The sequence below is a fragment of the Sphaeramia orbicularis genome, chromosome 9 (genome assembly GCF_902148855.1).
Source record: "Sphaeramia orbicularis chromosome 9, fSphaOr1.1, whole genome shotgun sequence".
NCBI lineage: Eukaryota > Metazoa > Chordata > Actinopteri > Kurtiformes > Apogonidae > Sphaeramia > Sphaeramia orbicularis.
This window is the reverse complement of record NC_043965.1, coordinates 2128132-2149235: the sequence shown is the minus strand read 5'-3', so window position 1 is coordinate 2149235 and position 21104 is coordinate 2128132. Positions and strand designations below refer to the sequence as shown.

At 38.0% G+C, this 21104-nt stretch overlaps 1 protein-coding gene across 6 annotated transcripts in view; it reads left to right on the top strand.

Moving 5' to 3' along the window:
* The window catches only part of LOC115425887 (ral guanine nucleotide dissociation stimulator-like), a 101901-nt gene extending 81735 nt beyond the window's left edge, over positions 1–20166 (top strand). For 3 of the 6 annotated variants that reach the window (XM_030143740.1, XM_030143738.1, XM_030143739.1), the window contains exons 5-18: positions 67–191; positions 1703–1918; positions 2681–2784; positions 3533–3617; positions 8334–8411; positions 10026–10112; positions 10203–10235; positions 10430–10551; positions 10825–10920; positions 11175–11376; positions 11499–11573; positions 11666–11932; positions 13084–13198; positions 14733–14908. In XM_030143740.1, coding sequence (XP_029999600.1) covers positions 67–191; positions 1703–1918; positions 2681–2784; positions 3533–3617; positions 8334–8411; positions 10026–10112; positions 10203–10235; positions 10430–10551; positions 10825–10920; positions 11175–11376; positions 11499–11573; positions 11666–11932; positions 13084–13198; positions 14733–14908 — 1781 coding nt within the window. Of the gene's footprint in view, positions 1–66; positions 192–1702; positions 1919–2680; positions 2785–3532; positions 3618–8333; positions 8412–10025; positions 10113–10202; positions 10236–10429; positions 10552–10824; positions 10921–11174; positions 11377–11498; positions 11574–11665; positions 11933–13083; positions 13199–14732 lie in introns of all 6 variants that reach the window. The other 3 variants (XM_030143737.1, XM_030143736.1, XR_003936284.1) reach the window with 2 other exon arrangements.
* The last annotated feature ends 938 nt before the right edge of the window (positions 20167–21104 follow it).

The following is a 21104-nucleotide window of genomic DNA, read 5'->3' as shown; positions in this document are numbered from 1 at the left end:
GCATGCGTGTGTGTGTGTTGCAGTGGACCCTGTTGTGAGTGTTTGTGCTTTGGGTGGTCTCTGCAGGGGAACACATCGGATGCCCCTTCGCCACGCAGGAGGAGAGCGGCTTCGAGGACGAGCTTCCCGCCTTCAGCTTCCTGTCCTTCGACCCCATCATGGTGGCGGAACAGTTCACGCTCATGGACGCGGTCAGGACGCTTTAACACTTCCACTCCACCCATAAATCACAGACAGACAGACAGACGGTTTTAAGACTTTCTGATGCATTTAAAGACAGATGAGAATGAGTCCAATTCAGTTTAACCTTTAAAGACCCAAACCATCTAGTGCTGATCCACTAATCCTGTTAATACATGTTAATAACTGGTGTAAAATACAGTTTGACCTCCATTATTCATAGGATAAAATGTATAAAAACTTGTAAAATGAGAATAAAATGAGCAAAATACTTGAAAAATAAGGAGAGTTCATCGTTTCATAACATTCAGAACCTTGTATGAAGAAGATATTATATTACAGGGTGGGGAAGCAAAATTTACAATGAACATTCAGTTGTTTTTTCTCAGCAGGCACTACGTCAGTTGCTTTGAAACCAAACATATATTGATGTCATAATCATACCTAACACTATTATCCATACCTTTTCAGAAACTTTTGCTCATATGAGTAATCAGGAAAGCAAACGTCAAAGAGAGTGTGATTTGCTGAATGCACTCGTCACACCAAAGGAGATTTCAAAAATAGTTGGAGTGTCCATAAAGACTGTTTATAATGGAAAGAAGAGAATGACTATGAGCAAAACTATTACCAGAAAGTCTGGAAGATACTATTAAAGAAGAATGGGAGAAGTTGTCACCCCAATATTTGAGGAACACTTGTGCAAGTTTCAGGAAGTGTGTGAAGGCAGTTATTGAGAAAGAAGGAGGACACATAGAATAAAAACATTTTCTATTATGGACATTTTCTTGTGGCAAATAAATTCTCATGACTTTCAATAAACTAATTGGTCATACACTGTCTTTCAATCCCTGCTTCAAAATATTGTAAATTTTGCTTCCCCACCCTGTACATACAATACATTATACTGTATTATATTATACTGTATTATAATATTCTATGCTTTACTATACTGTACTGTACTATACTATATTAGACTATATCATAATATTCTATGCTGTTATACTATACTATACTATACTTTACTGTACTATATTATACTATACTATATTACACTATATTATAATAGTATATGCTATACTATACCATACTATACTATATTATACTATACTATACTACACTATATTGTAGTATACTGTACTATACTATACTATGTTGTGCCATGCTATACTATGTTATAAAATTATGTACTATACAGTACTATACTATACTACACTACACTATACTATATTATACTATACTGTACTGTATTGTACCATACTGTACTATATTATAATATTCTGTACTATACTATACTATAATATACTATAAATCCGTACTTTAATTATATAATGCGTCATATTCTGTTTCAGGGTTTTAGGGTTGTAAATGTCATATTATTATTTAGAATCAGAAATACTAGTATCTTTAAATGTCTAAAGATATTAAATAATAATCCAAAGAAAATCCCTTTAAATATGTTTATTTTGTGCGTAAAACCTCCTTTTGTTTGCTGTTTTTTTGACTCCTCATCCTTCTTCAGGATTTGTTTAAGAAGGTGGTCCCGTACCACTGCCTGGGGGGGATCTGGTCCCAGCGGGATAAGAAGGGGAAGGAGCACCTGGCCCCCACCATCCGGGCCACCGTCGCCCAGTTCAACTCCGTCACCAACTGTGTCATCACCACCTGCCTGAGTAACCCCACGCTGAAGCCCAACCAGAGGGCCCGGCTGCTGGAGAGGTGGATCGACGTGGCCCGGGTACCGGCGCAGGCCCCCCCATTCACACCGAAAACCCTCTGTTTCCTTTTATTCACAAACTTTTTCAGCTCGAATCCCAACAAAACAGATGTGACTGTGATAGTATTTTTGCTGTAGTGTCAGGTACTCCCTCTGGTTTCCCTCCTGGACTGAATGCCCCATTGACTTCCATTATAATCACATACTTTTTTTTTTTTTTTTAATAAATTATTCATAATTCAAATAATTAACCTGGCATTTAAAGGGTTAAAATCCTGTGCCAAGTGATTTATACTGTTGTGATGTGCAACAGTAGTCACTAACGCACAGACATGCACAATGTCACACACAACACCCACCCCCCCCCCCACCCCCCCGGGAGAATGTCTGCGTCCCCCATAGTTGAGAACCTCTGAGATTTAGAAAAAAAAAAAAAAGTTTTTTAATATTAATGTTTGATGAATTTATAGCAGTTTTTGTGTGTGTACATTTGGCCATGAAGGTAACCAGAGGGAGCAAAATGTATCAATGGAGAAAAAAACACATGTAAGACTTTAAGACACTAGATTGAAAAATGTAACAAAAAACAAAAGTTTTCGCAAAATTTTATGCCAAAAGCTGCAACAGCCCAAATGCCTCCACCAAATGAAAAAGAAGGAAAGAGAAATATGTAAAAAAAAAAAAAAATTAATAATAATAATTAAAAAATATAATAATAATAAGAAGAAGAATAAGGGTTAACCTCATTAGTTCTGACGGTGTTCTTGTCCGTGGTGTGTTCAGGAGTGTCGGATTTTGAAGAACTTCTCGTCGCTGCGTGCCATCCTCTCCGCCCTTCAGTGCAACGCCATCCACCGCCTGAAGAGGACCTGGGAGGAGGTGTCGCGGTACGACTCCACTTCCTGTTTGTATTTATTGTGTTTTTGATGAGGACGCTGCTCATTAACACAAGAAACTGGAAATGAGCGTTTAGGTTCAGCTTTTAGCTTCTCTCTTTAAAGTCTGTAAACTTAAGCTTTAGTTCAGTTTCTGTCCATAACATTCACTAAAGTTTCAGCTTGTTCTTAGCCTCGACCTTTTACCGACTGCTCTTTAGCTTCTGTCTAAAAAAATCTGCAAACATTGAACTTGTTTTTAAGCTGCTCTCTGTAAAATCTGCCTCCGTTTTAGGTAGTTTTGGACTTTTTCAGTTGTTTTTATTGTGTCGGTAAAACTGTAAATTAAGCAGATGTTTGACTTTCTTTACCTCTACTTGGACCTACAGACTTTTTAGCTTGATTTTTATTGTTTGGGTTTTTTTTTTACTTTTATTTTCAATATTCAGTCTTTTTAGGCTCTGTGTGTAAAGCCTACAGACATTTTAGCTAGATTTTTCTTTTTTCTTTTTTTACTTTTATTTCAAATATCCAGTCCTTTTAGGCTCTGTGTCAAGCCTACAGATCTGTTACTTATTTTCAAACACTTTACTAATTTATTTGTTTAAGCTTTTTTGACTTGTTTGTAAAATTAGGAGATTTTCTATGTTTTGTTTTTTTTTTTTGGTTTTTTTTTGCCATCTCTCTGTAGCGTTTACAGTTTGGACCACTGTCGCTGTTTCTAACCGGCCTCTGTTTCCTCTGTTTCCTTCACGTACAGGGAGAGTTTCCGTACTTTTCGTGAACTGTCAGAAATCTTCTCCGACGACAACAACTACTCCCTGAGCCGAGAGCTGCTGGTCAAGGTCAGTCACAGCATCAACAACAACAACAACAAAAAACAACCTCATACACATCCGGTTGTTAATAACTGGAGTTTGTCACAGATCATGAATATATATATATAAACTATGTGGACAAAAGTATGTGGACACGTTGAATCCAGGTGTTTCTTTTCTAACATGGGTCTGGGATACAAAACAATAATGACTAATGTCAGAATATGGTTTTATATTATGGGATAAATATCATTGCATTGGTTAGTTTGGTTTTAAACTGTTATCTTTGTTTCTGAAAAGACTCAGAGATGCCTTTTTTTTTTAAATCTGTGACTTTGATTTAAATGTTCTTCCTCTAAATTTCTAAAATATTTTTCCTGCTCTGATTGTACTATTTTTTTTCCAAATCTAACCATCTACTTTCATCACATCTCGCTGAGGAAGAAAAATCTACCATTAAACTTTAAGGAAGTATTGATGTCTATAAACTATATGGACAAAAATATTTGGACACATCATGTCTACAGCTGTCAGATGTCCTGTTCATGAGGATTTGAGATAAAAACATCAATATTTTCTTAAAGTTTAATGTTAGATTTTTCTTCCTCAGTGAGATGTGAAGAAAGTAGATGGTTAGATGTGGTAGAAAATTATTATTTACAGTCAGAGCAGTTTTAGAAATTTAGAGGAAGAACATGTATTATATGTCTTATGTTTAATGTTTTGTTTATTTTTCTTCTTTTTTTGACATTCATTTTCTAAATAAATACATCAATCAATTTAAAATCAGAGTTTTGGATTAAAAAAAAAAAAAATCAGTCTCAGTTATGTAACGGCGATTATGTAATGTCCACCTGGGCTTCCTGCCGACAGAACAGCGTGGGTTTGTTAGCGCTGGCGTTGTGGGAACGCCACAGGTCAGACGGACGCTGACACCTTCAGAGTTCAGACCCGAGGACAAGGACGCCATGACAGGAAGGAAGACGAGACGATGTGTTCACACTCTGTCCTCGAACTTACACTTGAACACAGAACTCTGACGTAGTTCAGGAAACAAATGGGAAAAGGTTTAGACTTTCAGGACGATTGTGTCTCAGACGCCGCAATTTTTCATCCATCGTCTTTCAAACTGTAACTTCTGAACCGTTTAAACTATTGACAGAATCCAAGTGGCATCTTTTATCTGAGTTTGGGTTCTTTCTGTTGGTCTAGAACACATTAGGGTAGAGGTCTGTCATTGGCTGAGGGGGAGGGGTGGAAGTGGGCGGAGCAAAGAGCAGCAGAGTGCAGTCAGTGAGAGAGAGATGGAAGAATTTTATTAGTTTTAGCAGCGTTTTAGTGGTGACTTTTTGCCGTGTTTTCATCAAGTTTCACTTTTTTCACTTTTTTTATTTTTCTGTTTTTGTATAGTTCATTGATAGTTGTGTTTTAGCCATAAATATTATATATATACACACACATACACTACAAATAAAAAGTTAAGGATATTTCTTTTTTTTGTCATTTTTGCCATTTGTAAATAAAACTGTCTGGTCATTAAAAAAATGTTTTTCAATTCACACACAAGCGCTGTGCAAGAATCCCAACTGGAAAAAAAAATAGCCCAAAAATTTAAAATATCCGTAACTTTTTTTTTTGTAGAGTAAATTTGTGTAAATCTATAGTCGGATCTCTCCAGTTCATAGACAGATCCAGATGATGGATGTTTTTGTCAGTGAAATGAGCGGCTCTGTCTACAACTAGACACAAAGTGAACACAGACTATCAACAGGATCCAAATGACACCAAAGAACCGAAAAGAACAAGAAGAACATGGACGCACAATGATCTAGAACCAAAAAGAACAAGAACATGGACACACAATGATCTAGAACAACTACAGTGGATCAACACATGGAAAATAGATTAAAATTTATTTCTATAATCTCATAAAGTTTCATTATCAACATTCACAGCTGTTTTTCATAACATAAAAAATTCAAGTCTGTTTTTTTTTAAACTGTAACACACTTCTTAAAGCATTTATTACATATAATAATGATAATTAATGGACAGATATTGAAAGTTAAGTTCTTCCTGAAAAAGGGCGAAAAATACATTTATTGCAAAAACATCCTAAATAAATCTATAAATCTGTTCTAATGGTCGTCCTTAAAGGGTTCAGACTTTACTCTGTCAGCAGATCCTCTGTACAGACGAACAGTTCTGTGTGTAACCTGATTTATCTAATTGGTCTGAACGCTGTCATCAGAACACATGACTGGGTCGGGTCAGAGGATTGGATTCATTTGTAGATAGAACTGATTTACACTGAACATCAGGAGTCAGACATCTGACAACAACACACAAACAAAATAACACAATAACACAGAACGTTCTGCATCACAACACTGATGGGCTCATTACATGGGTTTTACTGGTGATGACGGTGTTTCCACGGTAACTACGGAACCTCTGAACATCCAAATGGGTCATATCTGATGACCATGAAAAGATGAAGAACTGTATTTTACACCAATTATTTCCATGTATTGATCGGATTAGTGGATCAACAGGTATTAAACAGTTTAGATCAGTAGATGGTTTTGGTTTTTGAGGGTTAACTGAATAAATACAGGGTTCTGGATGGGATGAAATGATGAATTCTCCTCATTTTTCAAGTATTTTACTCATTTTCTTCCAATTTAAAGAGAATTTGTTCACTTTTATGCCATGTGTCATGGTTCATTTTTTTCTTATTATTCAGGTATTTTGCTCATTTTATTCTCATTTTACAAATTTTTGTCATTACTACCTGTTGATCCACTGATCCTATCGATACATGGAAATAACTGATGTAAAATGCAGTTTGTCCTCCATTATTCATAGGATAAAGTGTACAAAAACTTGTAAAATGAGAATGAAATGAGCAAAATACTTGAAAAATAAAGAAAAAGACAGTTTACATCAGTAGATGGTTTTGGTCACCTGTTCCTTTTTAGGTTTTTGAAACCTGAAGCCAAAGATGCTATATTTGTAGGCTAATGGTCAGATGTTTTTGCTTCTAAACATCAGCAGATGTTCACTAAATCTAACAGTATTTCTGAATAATTGTAGATTCCACTGAATGTTACAGCTTGTTTTAGCTTTTTTTAATGTAGTTATTTAAAAATAGGAATCGGATGCAACCTTCAGATCATTAATAAACTGTTGTAAAATGAGTTGACGTCGCATCGTCATGTAGACCGACGCCCTCTGAAAGTAAGACAGTGGCGTTTATGTCATCTGAGGGAATCCCTGCCGACGTCAGAGGGAGGAACCCTTTGGCGGACGTAGATAACGGCGCCGAGCTGGTTCCGGGGTAAAGAGACCCCGTGGGCGTTGGCGGCGTCGGCTCTATCAGCTCAGAACAGGATCGGGTTACAGAGGCCTTTTACCGTTACATCACCGTGGAAACACTGGACCGACAGGCACCGGCAAATGAAGTCACATCCACAGGGTTTTACTAAAAATAGAAGATGAGGGTCATAAAACATGTTCGTAAGATAAAACAATAAAGGTGTAACTGTTGAATTCTGCAGCAGCAGAGTGAGTCTGGGTCATATTTACCCACAATGAACACTTAAATATCAGTGAAAATGAATAATTATTATAATAAATTTCAAAAGTAAAGTAAATGTCAAAAGTAAAGACTTAATTTAGTGGGAAAAGATGAAAATTTAAAAAAAGGAAAAAATACACTAAAATCGACACAAAATATAAAAAAACAAAGACCAAACATGATTTGCGGCCTGATTAATCCTTTATTATTTTAATTTTCTTTAGTTAATGTATAATGTACGGAAGAGGAAAATTAAATTAAGGTCCAATATACATACATACATATATATATATATATATATATATATATATATATATATATATATATATATATATTATTATTATTATTATTATTATTATTATTATTATGAGAAAAAAAGTCAGAATTCAGACTTTTTTTCTCATAATAATAAAAAATATTTATTGAATCTTAATTTGTTTTTGTTTTTTTCCCCAGTGGCCCTAATCCTCTTCTGTAATAATGTTTACATGCAGCATGAGTTAAAAATAGAATAAAATGATATATTCTGTAATACGAAAACATAAAAAAACCAACTATATCTTGTGGTTATAAACTGCTTTTTGTTCAGAACTTGACAGAAACTGACCAAACAGCAGAACATTTCACAGATGCAGATGCCGCAAAACATTCAAAACTAACAAGATTATAAAATGTTTACTTTTACATCAAACTATTCAGAATAAATGTTAAATCTTGCCACATTCAGTTGTGTTTTTATTGTTCAGAATGTGAACAAAATAAAGCCTAAAGACTAGACAAATGCAGGTTTTTCATCCAGACCTACTGTTAAAGGTGTCACATTAGACATTTTTGGAAGTGATTAAAGCTCAGTATGAGCACTTGTATGTTTATTTTTGGCTCATAAATTTTAATTTTTGACTATTTTGAGTCCTTTTTACTCTTATTCATCTAATAAAAGGCATAAAATGAAAGAATATGTGGAATGAATAGGTTAAAGTATCTAAAAACTGGACTGACATTAAAAAACGTGGAAAAAAAACACCAATAAAAACCTGCTGTTTCCTTTATTTTTGTTCTTATATTGGAATTCTATGTGATGATAAACATCTGTAGGTCAAACATGTGAATAATGTGAGTCAGGATTTGAGGAACTGGAGCTGACTGGTGTTTTTCTTCTGCAGGAGGGAACGTCCAAGTTCGCCACGTTGGAAATCAACCCTAAACGGGCTCAGAGGAGACACCAACAGCAGAGAGACCTGGTGAGTCCACCACGGCGCAAAAACGGGTGAATTCAACCAGGAATCAGTCCATCACAGATTCACCCCTGGAACCAAACCAGCAAGAATGAACTCATGTCATGGAGAAGACGTCCATTTGTCTCCTACATAAACCTAATGTATCAGTAAATGTGAGGATTTAATGTTGTTGTAGTACCAGTTTTCCACCAGCAGATGGAAGCACATCCACAGTAAACTGAATTCCTTCTGTCAGGTCCCACATTGAGCTCAGTATGATCTCCACTGGATCAGACTAGTGACATAACAACAGAATAACCTATAAATAATGACAACTACAAATTTTATTTATTTATTTAGAACATGCAAAGAAATGCAATAAAACAAAACAAAGCAAAATAAGACAAAATCAAAATAACATTTAAATGAACAGAATCTATCTTCAAGTACATGCAAGTCTGAATTTTGCAAAAGGAGTAGGAAGAAGTATAAACTTATTTAATCCAACCCCTCACGTGCTTTTACACCTTTATCACTAATTTAATACAAGAATCAAACAATACATTTTTCCTAATTTTAACATTCAACCACAACTAATACATAATGCAGTAGTTGAATTATACACATCAGTATGTTCATGGTAGTACAGTCATACAAACAGACTCAACAATTCAACTGTTTTTTTCAATAAATACAGCAGATTTATCAATTCAACATTATCCATAAACAAACAGCCCTCAGTGTCATTATTAAATACTGGACCTCTCAACAATCAATTTTATAACTTTAACTTTCTATCGTTTTAAAACTGAATTATGTTTGATATTTGTTTTATCTCCACACACATTTGTTCCACAGTTTTACTCCACAGATGGTCATACAGAACCTTTTTAACCTAGTGTGTACTTTATGAATCTTTAAATTTAACTTTCTTCTTAAATCATAGCCTCCCTCTCTTTCACAACACATTTCTTAAATGTTTTCTTTGTTTTAGTGCAAAAAAATGACATTAAATTATGAAAATATTTGCATGTATAAACTATCCAAACAAAAAAGCTGTGAATAACCTGAAAAAACTGCAATTTCTGGAGAAAAATAAGTACAATTTTACCAAAATTCTGCCTAAACTTATCATATACACATGTGCATTACAGATCAGATCTACTAAGGTACAAAACATTTAATAACAGGCAGAATATTTTTAAAATTGCACGTAATTTTCTTTAGACATTTCAGGTTGTTCACATTTGTTCAGGTTATTGACATTTTATTGTTACTGTGAAACATGAACAAAGTGATTCAGATAATGAAACAGATTATTTAGGAAGTTATGAAAAACAAACCAAAAAATGATGGATGGGTGGGTGGGACCTTGCTGTGGAGTTTGCATGAACAGCAGAGTCAGACCAAAACTAAAAAAAACTAAAACAGGTGAAACTGAATAATAAGACAAATACAAATAAAACATGGTGGAATATCCTGGAGAGCAGCTCCCCCTGCTGGTGACAGGAGTCACTGCAGTTTGTTAAATTAACTGTTTAGCTTTGTTTCTATTTGTCTTGGTGATGTCCTTGTTCGTCTCTGATTATTTTTGTTTTTGTTTGTCTCTGTTTTGATGTTGTCTCTGTTTTGTTTCAGGGTGTGATGCAGGGGACGATTCCTTACCTGGGGACGTTTCTGACCGACCTGGTGATGATGGACACGGCCATGAAGGACTACACCGAGGTCAGCCCCCCCGTCCTCCTCATCCTCCTCATCCTCATACGTCTGTCCTTTTTTTCACTCATTCACTCTGTTTTCATGTCTGTGTTTCAGGGCGGACTCATCAACTTCGAGAAGAGACGAAAGGTGACGTATGAGAACAAAGAGTAGGAAGGGTTCAGAAGGAGGACGGACCTGGACTAAACCCTGGTTTGGTTCGGGTCTAGTCTAAACCCTGGTTTGGTTCTGCTCTGGTCTAAACCCTGGTTCTGGTCTAAACCCTGGTTCTGGTCTAAACCCTGGTTCTGGTCTAAACCCTGGTTCTGGTTCTGTTTGTGCAGGAGTTCGAGGTCATCGCTCAGATTAAGCTGCTCCAGTTGGCCTCCAACAACTACAGTTTCACTCAGGACAGTCACTTCAGGGAGTGGTTCGCTGGTGTCGAGAAGCTCAGCGAGGCCGAGAGGTGGGTCTAGGTCTGGGTCTGGGTCTAGGTCTGGGTCTGGGTCTAGGTCTGGGTCTGGGTCTGGGTCTGGGTCTAGCTCTAGGTCTGGGTCTGGGTCTGGAACATTTGAAACAAATAGTCTGGTTCATACACAGGTCGCTTTTCCATTGAACATATTTCTATTATTATGCACAAGACTTTACTGATATTTACTATCAACATCTGTTTTTTTGTTTGTTTGTTTTTTTGTGACTCTAGTTGCGTTCGTTAACTTGCTTCGTCTTTTCCTTCCAGCTATAATCTGTCCTGTGAGATCGAGCCTCTGTCGGAGTCGGCCAGTAACACGCTGCGAGCCAAGAAGAACGGCGGCATCATGAAACGCTGGAGCGAGTGAGTGACACTATTGGTCAGGTCTGAGCGGGAGGGGGCGGGGCCAAAACCACAGCATGGGTCATTATCAGACACTTCAGGAGGACCTGCTGTCAAACGGACATTTATGGAATCAGACATCGTGTGTTGCATTCAAGGTCCTGCATCTGTGTGGGAAAATGAGGCAGTAAATGTGTGATTTGTGGCATTGAACATCAGTACGGAATGATGTGTTCCACTGGTTCTGACCTGTGTTCTGTCTGTTCTCCGTCCAGTCGTCAGCTGACCGAGGCGGGCTCCAGCGGCGCCGGCTCCCATTCCAAGTCCTTTGACCACTCCCACTACCGGCCATACCAGGGAGGGGGCGGGGACAGCGGCGACGCCCTCAGCGTCACCTCCGTCAGCTCCAGCGGGTCGGACCTGGAGGACGTCAACGCCAGCTTCCTGTCGGATTCACCTGAGGGACACGAGAGGAAGGTGAGGATGAGGAGGAATCAGATCCACTGGGTCCTTTTAGATCCACTGGGTCCTTTTAGATCCACTGGGTCCTTTTAGATCCACTGGGTCTGTTTGTTCACTGGTCATTTTTCCGTTTGTAGACGTCGACGCCTTCGGTGAAACTTTCCGTGACGGCGTTGGGGAGGGAAGCTCCACCCACAGACACAACGTCTACGGTAGGCTCCGCCCTCAGCATTGACTCCCTGTATCTGTGTTTGTGTGCGTGTGCATGTCCTCACCCTCTGTGTGTGTGTGTGTGTGTGTGTAGTTCTGGGAGTGCACGTCGCTGTCGTCACTCGACACCTCGGGGATGGGCTCCAGCTCCGGCTCGGCCTCGGGCTCCAGCAGCGCCTCGTCCTCGTCCGTGTCGTCGTCCACGCCGCTGTCGGCCTCGCGCTCGCACAAGCGCTCAGTGTCGGCCGTGTCCAACTACTCCACGCTGTCGCTGCCGCTGTACAACCAGCAGGTGGACGACTGCTGCATCATCCGCGTCAGCCTGGACGTGGAGAACGGGAACATGTACAAGAGCATCCTGGTGAGGGGGCGGGGCCAGGGGGGCAAGGGGGCGGAGTTCAGACACTTACACCTGACGTCCATTAACATGAGAATCAAACATCAGGAGACATTTGATCAGTGTGTGGGAACTTCTAACCTAGATTTTATCACCTGTACGTTTTAAATGAAGGATCTGATATGAAACTGTTACAGATGAACGCATGTGTCCGTCTGTGTTGAACTTTTATTTAACAGGAAGTCCGTTTTACAAGAGAGAACACGTCACACAGAACTCATAAAACCTGCATTTTTGGAGAAATCCTTCAAACTTAATACGACTCAAGCTTTGTATTTATCCAACCAGTGTGTAAATGTGAGAGAAAAGGGCTATAAAACCCAAATTTATTATTATTATTATTATTATTATTATTACAACTAAATACAATCCAGATATGACAAAAAAGTGGAATTAAATGTTAATATTAAATAAATAAACCACTTTGCCTTAAAGTTAATAAACACATTCTAGTTTGAAGTCAAACAGTGCCTCCTGGTGGACAAATTTCCCACGTCATCGCCTTCCTAAAATAATTACATAATTGCTTTTTTCCTGAAATCATCAAATGCTCAATTTCCGTTTAAATGTTTGTGTTATCTGATAAATCTGAAAATGCGGTGATATTATCGTCCCTTTTACACCTGTACAGTCCACATCTGGGCAGTGAATCAAAAACAGTATACGATAATATTATTTTCTGTAATGATTAATATTAATCATAATGTTTAATTTTAGATTGTGTAAAATTCTGATGATGATCTGGAAGATAAAGATAAGGCTAAAGTTTAGAATAATAACATGAAAAAGTGATTTCATCCTTCAGTGGTGGGTTTTTTTAATATATAGACTTTCCATTTTAAGTCATATTTATGGCTGTTTCCTTGTAGATTTCTGAGTTTATGTCTTGCACTTGAACGCAGCTTTTCACCTGGTGATACTCTTGGTTGTTTGTTCTTTTAAACAACAGATTTTAGAGATTCCGAGCTGCCCTGAACGCATCACCTTTCCCAACCATGTCAATACACAGACATTTACCTTCAGTGATGAACACGTCAGATCTGTTTCAGAACCAGACGGATCACATTCAGCACATTTAGTTTTACTGTCCAACGCTGACGCTTCGACTGTTTCAGGTGACGAGTCAAGACAAAACCCCGGCCGTCATCAGGAAGGCGATGATCAAACACAATCTGGAGCGAGAGAAGACCGAGGACTACGAACTGATGCAGAAAATCTCTGAGGACAAAGGTAAACACACACAGTACACATGTGGACCAGTGCTGCCTTCAGGTGCTGTCAGGAAGATGACCCATTCTACTTGTGAATTTGAAATTATGAGTGTGTTGTGTTCAAGTGCTTTTGTTTTTGTAGTGAAATGAAAAATGGCTGAAACACAATTTAGCATAGAAAATAAATAAACACACGCCATATGTTTTGTCAACAAGTACAAAAACTATGATAGAATTCAAAACGTCGACTTTTAACAGTATGTTGAAAAACAGGCTAAAAAACCAGAGTTAAAATACTTCATTAGATAAATTCAGTTGTGTGTTGTACTGATTACGACAAAACTGACATGTTTACACACATGCAAGACTCTAAACAATAATAATATAGCCAAGACATTTTCAGGGTTTTTTTGAATGTTTGTTTTTATGTCATTGACAAACATGATTGAAACTAGGGATGTCCCGGTCCGATTTACAGATCAGTATCAGCTGCTGATCTGGCATTTTTTAGAAGATCAGATCGAATCATATTTAGTCGGGGGGTAAACGCACGTCTTGCCCCCTCAAATTAAAAATTTCCTAACGTGGGGAAAAGGATAATTAGCTGCGCAACAACAGGAGACTGAGAGGAATTAGTAAAACGTCTGTAGGTTTGACTTTCTCTTTATGGTACGGTGGTGATGCATGAGTTGGGTTTTTTCAACCAATGGGGCTTTTGTGGAATTATTTGACCCAACATAATAAATAAATAAATAAACTGACATTCTTCTGACGTGACCTGCAAGTAACCCACTGGTGTATGCATCGCTAACGTATGGCGCAGAACGCACCCCCACATAAGACCTGGACAGACCTGTCCATAGACTGGCTACAGTGGTAAACGTACGGCCCGTGGGCCAAAACCGACCCACCGAAGGTTATCATTTGTCCAAAGTCTGAATTTGGAAAGTGCAAAACTGATACTAAAGTTATTAAGAGTCAAAGGTGTCATAGTTGTTTTAGTTCACGTTCCACATTCAGACCAACTGTGATCTACAGTAAAAGAATAGAATAATAACCTATAAATAATGACTCCAAATTTAAATCAAAATTTTATTGTAAAAAGTCGGTATTGGATCGGTATCGGCAAAACTAATCCTAAAAAAAAATTGATCGGCTCAGAAGCAAAAAAATCCAGACTGGGACATCACTAACTGAAACTAGCTTCAGTTTCTTAAATCTATTTGTTCAGTCGAAAACAGAAGTTGAAATATTACACCTCAAAATATTAGAAAATTTACATTTATCTGACTGTTATGGAGGGTAACAAGATAAAGCTGATACAGAAACAGCACCCTCTGCTGGACAAACTGCTCTTATTTAGCTTTAACACGTTTTACGTTTATCTGCTGCCAGGTTTTGTCACTTATTGGTCAAAATATAGAAAATATAGAAAATAAAACACAGCCAATAAATATAACATGTCAAATAAATTCATTTGAATTTGTTAAACACGTATGTGCTTCATCACCCGTCGTCTCTTCTTCTTCTGTTCTATTTTCTGTCGTGCGCAGAGCTTCGGATCCCGGATAACGCTAACGTCTTCTACGCCATGAACTCCACTGCCAACTATGACTTCGTGCTGAAGAAGCGCGGTTCGCTGCGGCCGGTTCGCGCCAAGAACGTGGCCAGTTCGACGCTGCCTCGCATGAAACAGAAGGGACTGAAAATAGCCAAAGGGATTTTCTGAGGACTGATGACGCAACACTTCTGCCGCCGCCGCCGCCACTTTCCCCTTCCCCTTCCTCCTCCTCCTCCTCCTCCTGCTGCTGCTGCCTCCTCCTCTGATGATGATGATGATGAAGAGGAGGGGGCGTGTCACAGACTGAAACGCTGTAAACAAACAGCAGGAAGCAGAGGAGCGCTCGAGCACTTACAGCTGTGGCGTCGTCGGGGGCGTCCACGGAGGCGGAGCTTGTCCAAGCGTCCAAACTCGCACCGGCCTCCACTGGGTCTGTAATATCACACGGGAGGACGCGTCACCAGGCGGAAAAAGCAGATCTGTCGTTTCCCGCCTCATTGCCTTTTTTTTTTTGTTTACAACATTATTTCCCGTTTTCTGTTCGAGTTTTTTTTTTTTCCTAAAACGAGGATTCGCCACCTTCACACCTTTTCATCCGACAGGTTTTTCTAAAGCCCAGCGGCACCGGCGTCAACATAAACATCACGAAGCCGCCACTAGAGGGCGCTCGAATGTGTTTCTATTTTCAGGGAAGCTTCGTCGTGTCGTTCTTCACTTCTTCGCCGCCTTCGCCGTCCGCCTTGTCCCGGTGGGTCCTGATGTCCGCAGAACCTCCCCTCCTTCCGCCGGGACTGGTGTCGGCGTCTTCGTGGAAGGATGTTCTGCCGTGGTGTCAAACCCCAGCCTCACGCCACTTCTTCTTCTTCTTCTTCTTCTTCTACTACGTTTTCATAACCACTACAGCGTGAAGGATGTGGCGGTCCTTAAATGATCAGGACACGAGACGATCCTGAGAACAAAAAAGAAACAAAAAAACAAAACTGAGTGTAAATAATATCACCGAAACGGACCATGAGATTTTGTTAATAGATTTGTCACGATATCAACACTTTGTTTTTCTTCGCTTTGTACATTTTGTTTTTTGCATCTCTGCTCTGATATGGTGCTGCTGATTATTATCTTTGTGTCGTCTTATTCCAGACCGCCGGCTGCCATGTTTGAAGACAGAAAGACCAAGGAAATACCACTTTTTTTTTTACTGCAAGTCAGTCCTGAGTTTACCTTGAACTCACCCACAGTTCTGAGGCCAGGAGTAAAAATATTCCACTAAACAGAATGTGAAACAGTGCCCTCTGCTGGACAAAATATGGAACTAACAAACTGTTGTTTTTTGTTTCTATGCTGCCAGTTTTTGTTTCCTATCAGCCAAAATCTATAGAAAATAAATTAAATATTCAAATTTAATATATGAAATAAAGTAACGAGCTAATATCAACCAGATTAAATCATTTCTGAGTTAAAGTTGGTTTTATTTACAGTAGAGAAATAAAGATAAACACATTCAAACGACTACTAAAAGCAGGAAATGGAGATTCAAAGGCAAAAATACTAGGTTTTGCTGTTAATTTTTAAATTTTTTTAAAGGTCACAGAATATTAGAAACGGTAAAATACAAACTTACATCATATGACATAAAGCTGATAGTTAAACAGCGCCCTCAGCTGGACAAACTGCTCTTATTCAGCTTTAACGTGTTTTCTGTTTCTCTCCTGCCAAGTTTTGCTACTATTTGGCCAAAATATAGAGAAAATAAAACACAGCCAGTAAGTATAACATTTAAAATCTTTTGTATTTTTTTTTTAAGTGCCAGATTTGTTTGTTTACAAAAACAGAAATTATTATAAGAAAACTGATAATGTTGATTTTTAACAGTTTGGCATAAATTCCAGCGTTAAATCTGTCATTAGATAAATTCATGTCTGTTAGTAACGATTACAACACAACTTACATTTTTAAATCTTTTTTTTGTTGTTTCATGTCATTGATAAAACATGAAAACTAGCTTAATTTTTTTACAATCTATTTGCCATATATGCACCATATTGATAGTAAAACTAACAAAAAGCAGCACTTAAAATAAACGTAATGTGCATAATTTCGGAAAAAAAAAAAAAACATAAAACTTTAAATAATATGATTATTGATTGGCTGTAAATGAAACACATTCCCAATGAAAACAATGACACAAACTTTATTCTGAAAGAAAATCTCTGTTTTCCATTTTCACAAAAGTACAAACTGGATGAATCCATTTAATTCCATATTTTCCAGCATTAGGTCAATAAACACAAACCACATGAATGTTGTGATTAAAACACGTTCAGCTCTGTTTAGTGATGGTTCTTCCAACATGGCGGCTTCGTATCCGTTGGTTACCGCTCTCCAAATGTGCCATGACAGGTCCGTCCTGCTGATTTATCCTGCAGGACGTCTCCACGGTGACAAGGCCGTCTCCACGGCGACGTGGAGGACTGCTCTGAAAACTGGTCAAAGTGAAGTTAAATGTGAGGATCAGACTCTTCTGTCTAAAGGTCAGAAGTCCTTCATCGAAATAAGTGATGGCCTTTTTCCAAATTCCATCCAACCAAACTGATTGTAATTGACCTTTAAAGGTACAATTTACCAAACGAAGACGAGTGAACTCCAAATGTCAGCAGAGTTTTTTAAAGGCCTGAACTGTAGTAAAAAAGTATTGCTTAAACTCAGACTTTTTACCTGGATTCTGAAGTTAAACCTTTTTTTTTCTCGTCGGGGCTTCAAAAGCAGCATTTCCATGTTGACTTTGGGACATTAAAGGGGCAATTTGTAATATTTTTAGCTGAAAACATTTAGAAATTTTGCAACATCAGTGTCAATTTCATGCTATTTTTTTTTAGTACCAAATGTGTAACTTTAACTTATAACAAAAATTCTTCCTGTCACAGCTTTGACATGGCATTAAACGGTCGGTTTGAGAAATTAAAGGGGCAACTAGTAATTTTTTTAGTTGAAGCCATTCAAAACTTTAGTCACAAATTTAAAAATATTGCAAGTTGCCTCTTTAATTTTGCAACGTCGTTTCTAAATTCCGTGTCAAAGTCCTGAATTTTCAAACAACGTAAAAATATGTCAAATTGCCACATTAATTTCCATGAACAACAGCGTGAACATGTATGTGCTGCTTTAAATCCCCAAAAGGATAGAAGTTTTGTTCAAGTACGAAAAGAAATTACAAATTGCTCCTTTAATTTCTGAATAGTTAAATTCTGTTTCAAAGCAACTTTTCATTAAATTCTGAATTCAGGTAAAAATTCTGCATTAGAACATCCCAGATTCTATGTGAAAATGTTTACATTAGCCACCAAACTAGCGGAAAAAATGGATGATGACATGACTAGTGGCTTAAAAATCCACTGTCACTTTGTTTTAAAGGAAAAATCCAACCTTACGCACCTTCACCTTTAGAAAAAAAAAAAAAAAAGCATTTCTGGTTCCATTATGTCTTTGTTTCCTGTGAAAAACTCGGTAAAAGTGGCATCGCATCCAAGTGTTTCTGACTTTTTTAAGGGCTTCTTTTTTGGATGGCACAATTTTTTTTGGTTTTTTGTTTTGCCCTGTGGCATTCTGGGAAATGTAGGAACTCCTCATTGGGAGAAAGCGGTTGGATTTTTCCTCATCACTAAACACTACATCCGTCTGGCTTGCACTTCCACCATGTATTGCCTTTTTTTTTTTTTTACTTTCACCTGCATGACGTTCATGAGTTTAAGAGTGAAAACGATCGGACTGAAAACGAAAAACCTGGGAAGCAATATGGTGACGAGCAGCAGGGGGAGGGAGGGGCGGCGGCGGCGGTGGGGGCGGGGACAGTCGTGATGGGATGTTGTTTGGCGTGAAATCCTTTTGCTGTTTAACACTGTGACCTTTGACCCTTTCACTCCTGCCTGTCGTTTCTGATCGGCGTGTCGTGTCGAGCACTGTGAACAAGAAAAAAAAAAAAAAAAAGAAGAAGACGACGGGAAGAAGACGTCTCCCTCGGCGGCGTCTCGGTGAAACCCCGCCCCCACCCTTCGCTCATCACCGCGGCGACCGGAGGCAGCAGGCTTCGACCCTTCATGTGCCAAAAATAAACGTGAGAAAACAAGTACCGAGTCCTCTGCCTTTCACAGTGAAAAAAAAATCAGTTTGTATGTTTACTGTCGTTGCATTTTTCAGAGTAAAAAAAAAAAAGAAAAAAAAAAAACAGAACAAAAAAAAATTTAACAGGCGATCACGAAGAAAAAAAAAACGAGTGTTGAGATGAAACTGTCGATGCAGATGAAGCTGTTGTAGAAGCAGATGTTTGATGGAACGCAGCCTGAGGTTTGGTTTTACATGTGCAATGTTCGGTTTTATCCGGATCTGAAGGATTAGATTGTGTTCGTTTTTTCATTATTATTCATATTTTTCAGTTTTCATATTATTCAGTACTTTTCAGTTGCAGATTTTTGAAATTTGTCATCACTAAATACTTCAAACAGCCTCTGAAATTTATGCCGTTTGTTTCATGTTTTGAGGATGAAAACCTGTAGTTACACACTTTCATCGATACCACTGTCTTGTTTTTAGTTAAACTTTCGTCATTTCGCTGCAAAAATAAGAACAAAATCCAGAAATAGTAGCAATAAAGCTGCACCAAATAGTTTCAATAATGTATTAATCTTTTCAGTGATTGGCTGTGATTACTTCTGTTCAGCTCTTTTATGCCATTTTATAGATTAATACATTAAAAATAACACATTTGATCGATTAATCAGTGAGCGTTAGTCACATGCCAACAAAATTTAGCAACTTTTCGTGCGACCCAAGCAAGTTTTTTTTTCCTAAAAAGCACTTATAGCAACTTCCAAATGTGATTCTGAAGTAAAAACACCCATATTTTCTCTCTACGCAAAAAATAAATTAAGAAATAATATATGTATTGTGTTAAAACTAAAAAAAAAAATGTAATAAATTTTGAGTAATGTCATTGTTTTCCCTGAAAATCTTTTGTTGATTTATTCGTTTTCAGTTGAAAGAAAAGAGAAGCACTTTATTTTTCCCACTTGACTTGAATGCCTCATCAGGAGTTACTGAGTGAAATGGGCTGCTGCGTTCAGGACCTTGAATTCGAGCAGTATTTTTCTGTTTTTTCTGTTTTTTTTCTTGGGTTTGGTGTTTCTACAGCAGCTTCGTCTCCTCAGCGTGGTGTTCGCGTTCCCTGCCCGGGGCGGAGGACGTGAGCGGGCGTGGAAGCGGCGGGCGTACCGTACGTGGCGTGAATCCGGGCTGTTTGTTCCTGCGATTGCGAGCGTTTGATGTTGGACTGGTCTGTGTTCGTAGTTGACATGATGTACCCACCTTTGTGATTTGACCTGATTCTGTGCGAGTTTGAACAAAAACAAGGCTGCGTTTACACAAAAAAAAAACCTAAAACAAAGGAACAAACTGGAAACCAGCTGGCGTGATGTGTGTGTTTCTTCTTTTTCGGTTCCGTTCCCCTGAATCCGTGCTCCGGTGCCATTTTCCATTTTAACAAGACTTTTTCTAACTGCAGTCTCTCTTGGTTTTACTTTTCCTACTTCTCCCATCAACACAAAACCTGTGTAGTTACAGACTGTCCTGATTATGTCTTTGGTTATTTATTGATTTGTATATAGAGATTTTGTTTTGCATTGTACATTCTCTCCTTTCTTGGCTATAGATTAATATATTCATGTATATACAAATAAACATTAAGTTTATAAAAGTAAAAAAGGCCTCTGATGTGTTGTTTTATTTGACTTCCTGTCTTTCTGCTGCTGTAGATTCCCATTTGTGTTGATTTTACAGCTTATGTTTCTGATTAACTATGTACAATAGACAAGAAACAGAATTATCCAGTGAATTTAAGGAAAATCTCTTGCATCCAGTGGAAAAGTCACATCCATGTTAAAACTCTTGAAAACAAAACAGCCACCGTCGACCAAAACCATCTACTGACCTAAAATCTACAAAAGACTTGTAAAATGACAATAAAATGAGCAAAATACTAGAAAAATAAGGAAAACATCAGCCCAAAAAACCTTGAAATATGGCATAAAAGTGAACAAATCCTTCTAAAATGAGGAGAAAACTGGTAAAAACTTGTAAAATGCAGAGAATTCATCATTTCACTCCATCCAGAACCCTGTATTTATTCAGTTAACCCTCAAAACCCAAAACCATCTACTGATCTAAACTGTTTCATACCTGTTGATCCATTAATCCGATCAATACATGGAAATAATTGGTGTAAAATACAGTTTGTCATCTTTTCGTGGTCATCAGATATGACCCATTTCCATAGTAAATGTGGAAACACTGTCAACTGCAACGATGATTCACC